Below are 5,460 nucleotides of genomic sequence, written 5' to 3'. Positions count from 1 at the left end.
ATTAGAAATTATGCAGGGCAATGGGTTGTTGGTTTTAGCAAGTGTATCAACATCATCAGTAGCTTTGCTGCAGAATTATGGGGGCTTAGGGAGGGTCTTATCTTGTGTTGCAATCTTAATATTACTTCTCTTGAGATGGAGTTTGATGCCAAAGTTACTGTGGACATTTTGAACAAGCCAGCCTATGTAAATAATATTATTTTTCCTATTTTGGATGACTGTAGGTTGTTGGCTTCCCGCATTCCTCAGATTCGTGTTAAGCATTGCTTTCGTCAAGCAAATAGATGTGCGGATAGCCTTGGTAGAATGAGTGTTAGTTTAGATAGTGTTTTTTCTTCTTTTCATAGTCTGTCTGTGGACTTGTTGGATGTGTTTGAGGATGATCTCAATGGGGTGAATGTTAACAGGCTTTGTCTTGAACCTGATGTCCCTCAATAATTGGTTTTAATGAATCGTCTTTCACCAACAAAAAAAAAAAAAAATCTCAACATTAAAAGCTCCTCATTAAGATTGATGCAAAAGTTATGATTGACATTTTCTCTTCACTCTACATGTTAGATTCATCTTGCCCTTGCAATGCTGGGCCTATTGGCGTAGGAAGGAAACTTCTCTAATGATAGCTTTGTTTTGTATCCTTCTCCACCATGTATATTGTTACAGCTTATTGCTTATGCTGGGGTGTTTCTTACTTTCGACTTTGTAATTCTTAGTTTCTATTAAGGACAAAATTTAGCTACAAAATTGTTTGTAGTTTAAAACTACAAACTCACTCAATATCTTTTTATTGGAAGTGAATTTTGACAAATCTATCATTGGATTTTATCTTCGTCTTATATCCTCTATGTTTGTAAAATTTAAAAAAAAAAAATTAAAAATTAGTAGCTATGTCATCTATAAATTTTTTAAATTGCAATTTTTTTAATTTGAAATTATGCATAAAATATAAGCTTATAGATTATATAGTAAATAATATCCGATTAACACAAAATTTGACATATGTATTAAAAGTATAAAAAACATGCAATTTAACAATTAAATTTTCAAAATATGTAATGATATTTATTTTATTGAGTGAGTTTGTAATCTTAAACTACAATCAATTTTATAACTAAACTTTATTCTTCTATTAATTCATTCCTCTTTACCGAAAATAAAAGAGGTCATGTACAGTGTACCCTACCTAGCACATAGATGCTCCACAATGTACCCTAGCTGGTACATATATATATATGTACACAAGTTTAGGGTAAAACTTGGGTCGACCTGCAGACGTCATCATCATCTTTGTTTGGAAACAAGGGAAGAAGTTTAAAAATTGTATAAACTTCCATCATTCACATCACAAGGGATACAAAATAAGAATACCGATAACCCAATTTAGCAAGAAATAAGAAAAAGCTGAGTAGGTCAAATCAAGAGTGCCCAATCCCTATCCCGTTCCCTATTTGGGAGGAGAACAAGATAGATTGAAAGTATCTTGCCATCTCTAACAACGCCAAATTCCACATTAATTAAAAAAATAAAGACGGGGGAGAACATAACACTCGCACACATAAGAAAACAGATAATGTGCTGTGAAACCAAATGCACCAAAATCGTTAAAGTTGAATAACATCCATAACGAGCCTATGAAGCATAAAGCTTTTGAAAGCAAATGCCATCTTGAATGCATCCTCAATATTCATGAATATAGATATTAACCTCGAACTAAATTTAAGTAAATCTCACCAACCAAAAAAACCTCCCCAACTACCATGTTCAATAGTACAAAAAAGAAACGAACAAAACTCTTTCTTGAGTCATTGAGATTTCTGTTCCAGTCCCTCAACGATTAGCCTTGGCAACCCTCTCAATCTCATCCTTCTTCTTTATGGCATAGCTGAACATGCAAAGGACAAATTCAGTAAGTTACAGTCAGGAAAAAAAGGAGTCACAAAATTAAATTGCAAAGAGAAATGAAACGAGATGAAATGTACTAATATAGCTCATATTAAAGAGGAACAAAAAATAAATTTATCACAAATAGGAAAAAAGGGGAATAACTAGGTCCTTATTTACCTGTTGGAGGAACCCTTTGCAGCGTTAATAAGTTCATCGGCCAAGCATTCGGCAATTGTCTTAATGTTTCTGAATGCAGATTCACGTGCACCAGTAGTAAGAAGATAGATTGCCTGATTGACTCGACGCAGTGGGGAAATATCAACAGCCTGTCGCCTAACAACTCCAGCAGAGCCAATACGGGTGGCATCTTCACGAGGACCACTGCCATGGACAAAATATTCAAAAGAATATGTTAACATATCAACAGCAAGTCAGCAATTGTCTAAATTTCACAAGCATGCCATCCATTCATGTTTTATATTAGACTGAAAGTACTGTTCATATTCTCAAGTAGTATTTTACAAAGTAAGCACATTTGGGTAAACTAGTTGACTATCAAAATATTACTCCTGACAGGAAAAAAAAAATAATACTCCTTTATTACCATACCTGTTGATCACAGCATCAACAATAACTTGGATGGGATTCTGATCAGTTAGCAAGTGAATGATTTCCATCGCATGTTTAATAATCCTGACAGCCATAAGTTTCTTTCCGTTGTTTCTCCCGTGCATCATCAGAGAATTAGTAAGCCTCTCCACTATTGGACACTGAGCTTTCCTGAAACGCTTTGCTGAGTATCTTCCAGCAGTGTGAGGAACATAGGTAGCGTGCTTGGCAGGTACAACTCCGACGTAATCAGCTAGTGAAATGTCTGTCATCTGTATGGCAGAAAAAAAAATGACAAATCAAAACCAAAATGTTGGTCAGACACTCCCACAACAGCAATTAAAATATAGTCTCAAAACAAGAGTATAAAAGAGATGCAGTAGGTAAAAATGGGGTGACCCAGGTTGCCATCACAGGAAGTAAATAAGTAAAACAACATAACCAACCAACTTTGTCATTAACAGATACAATACAACACCTAAGAATGCAGACCAGCCACAATAAATCAATGCTTAAAAGATAAAAGCAGATGATTAATTAGCGCAAGTGCGCAACAAAGAAAAATGAAATGCATAAAAACCCTCTTTCAATCAAAACCTAGTGAAAATCCATAACTAGCAAAGCCCTAATGATATTTTACCTAAATAAAAACACTAAAATGAATTTGTAGTAGACATGCCTAGCATAAAGTGATTCACAAACAAAAACTTCTGAAATTTACAGAAGCAAATGTAACTTACACATTACAAAAAATTGAACTTCATAAATTAGACTTAACCGATAAATCGAAAACAAATAATCAAATAACCACTTGGTCTTACACATATATTTCGCAAATCAATAGATTTAAATACAACCACATTACGAAATCACTGTTCCAACAATATTTCTTTCACAACTATACCAATCAGGAAAATGCTAATCAGTAGATCTGAACCAAATGTCTTGTAACATAAATTAAATTAAATGGGGTCTAATACTGATTCTAGTAATAACAATTTCTTATTAAAAATCCTATTTTCCAAAAAGAGAACACATTTCTCACTTTTCTAGATTTCATTGAGTAACAAGTTGAGGAACCCAACAAAGAAATCACAGGAAAAGAAAAACAAGCAATGGGATTTGAGTGAATAAAAAAGCAAAACAATAAGACTTGGAAAGAAGGGTTTATATACCGAAATATCTTCAAAGCTCCAGCGGTTGAAGAGCTTGACATCGTTGTGAGGCTGTAGGGGTTCCAGAACGACGGCAGCCGCCGGTTCAGTCGGAAGAGGAGGCGCCATCACTTCGGCCATGGCTACCTGTGCACAAACGTGAAGGTATTACAAACACTGCGAAAAAATTTATGAAAATTGGAGAAAGTGAAAGTGAGAGAGAGATTTACGATTTGGTCCGAGAGGAAGAGTGAAGCTAAACCCTAGAGGGAGCGGCTGCGCTTAGATGTGTCTCGCTCTCTCTCTGGGACGACAATGGAAATGAGCAAAACCTAGTTTTTCAGTATTTATAGGGGCACTGGTTTAGGGTTTAAAGGGTTTGCTAGCGCGGACGACTGATCTGGTAAAAGTAGTCACTTGCAGATCACGTGACTTTGGTTTTTTTTTTTTTTTTTTTTAAATAAAAAAGGATAAATTATTCATCACCGTCTTTAAATAAAAAAAAAAAAAAAAAACCTAATAAAATTATAACTTTATAAATAGAAAGAAATAAAATGGGGAATTATGCTTGGACGTATCCACTAATTAAGTAAAAAACTTAATTTCCTCAAAAAAGAAATTAAAAAACTTAAAATTAAATTCACTTAATTTTTCTATAACATTAATTCATTAAAAATTTGAAATTATTTTGGAACCTTTTTAGGATTCCAATTAAATTATATATGTTTCTCTGTCGCTAAGAAAGTGGGGGTCTCTCTCCCTCTTCTCTTAGGCAATAGAAGTTGTTTGTCCCTTCTTTGAAAGAGAGTTTGTTTTGTTTGTTTGTTTTTGTCTTCTCTTGAGTCACCAAGTGTGCCTCTCGAGTTTGTTGGTTGGTTTTTTCGCGGGTATAGGGAAACACAGGAACTTTTTTGGTCTTTTCAACTCTCCTTCATAATTTGGAGTCCATAAACCTCTCTTACCTATGAAAGATCTCACTAAGAATTGGAGCAATTTAACTCTTTATGAGAAGGAGGACACTGGTTTTACTCTTCCACAAGTTCAGCAACTTAAGGAATACATCATCGCAGCCACATTCCTTATTTCACGTTACCTAGTCATGGAAGCTGTGATCTGGACACTCAAGCATTTGTGGAGATTGAAGAATGGTTTCAAAATAAGAAACGTGGAAAGGATCACTGAAAACCAGCCGTGGAGCATCGACAAACACCTTGCCGTCATACAAAAGTTTGATGAGTCTATGAAATTCCATGAGTTGGCGTTTGACAGAGAAGAAAATAAGAGTCAGACATTAAGGTAGGCGGCGGAGACTGAAGGTGGCTCACCGGAAGTTGGAAATCCACTGAGTGCTGAGATGGAAAAGATGACAACTAGGGTTTGCATTGAAGAGGAAAAGGGTATTAATGACGGACCAGTTACAAACAATGAGCAAACGGCTGAAGTAGACAAACGAAAGGAAACGGCTGCATTTAATTCCAATTCCAGCTCAGGTCTGAGATTTACTCTTCCAAAAAACTCGGGATTATCATTGAATGAGAATTATACTCTTCCAAAACGGCTGTGCCAGAATCACCAATCAATAACCAAGAATCTTCGCTGCCATTATCTCCCGCAATTAATGGGATTTTAAGCTGTCCTAAGGGCATTGATACAGAGTTAAATGAGGGGAATGATGACAGCTCACCAATTATTGCTCCTATTAACTCTAATTCCTAGCAATCCCAACGGCAAGTGTTTAATATGGTCAATATTCCAGACAAGGAAAAAAGCGCAATCACAATAATGAAGGGTAATGAACCAGATCAGTCCAATCAGC

The 5,460-nt window shown here is 35.4% G+C and overlaps 1 protein-coding gene across 1 annotated transcript; it reads right to left on the bottom strand.

Annotated features, from left to right (window-relative positions):
- Window positions 1-1,485: 1,485 nt before the first annotated feature.
- On the bottom strand, window positions 1,486-3,984 carry LOC115954264 (40S ribosomal protein S5). Its single transcript, XM_031072173.1, has 5 exons — window positions 3,875-3,984; window positions 3,666-3,791; window positions 2,491-2,762; window positions 2,059-2,262; window positions 1,486-1,879 (listed from the first exon to the last, which is right to left on the bottom strand). The coding sequence occupies exons 2-5, from the start codon at window positions 3,783-3,785 to the stop codon at window positions 1,825-1,827; spliced, it is 651 nt and encodes a 216-aa protein (XP_030928033.1). The 5' UTR covers window positions 3,786-3,791; window positions 3,875-3,984; the 3' UTR covers window positions 1,486-1,824.
- Window positions 3,985-5,460: the final 1,476 nt, after the last annotated feature.

The sequence above is a fragment of the Quercus lobata genome, chromosome 7 (assembly GCF_001633185.2).
Source record: "Quercus lobata isolate SW786 chromosome 7, ValleyOak3.0 Primary Assembly, whole genome shotgun sequence".
Lineage (NCBI taxonomy): Eukaryota > Viridiplantae > Streptophyta > Magnoliopsida > Fagales > Fagaceae > Quercus > Quercus lobata.
The sequence above is the reverse complement of the archived record's forward strand: the minus strand, read 5'-3'. Positions and strand labels throughout refer to the sequence as shown.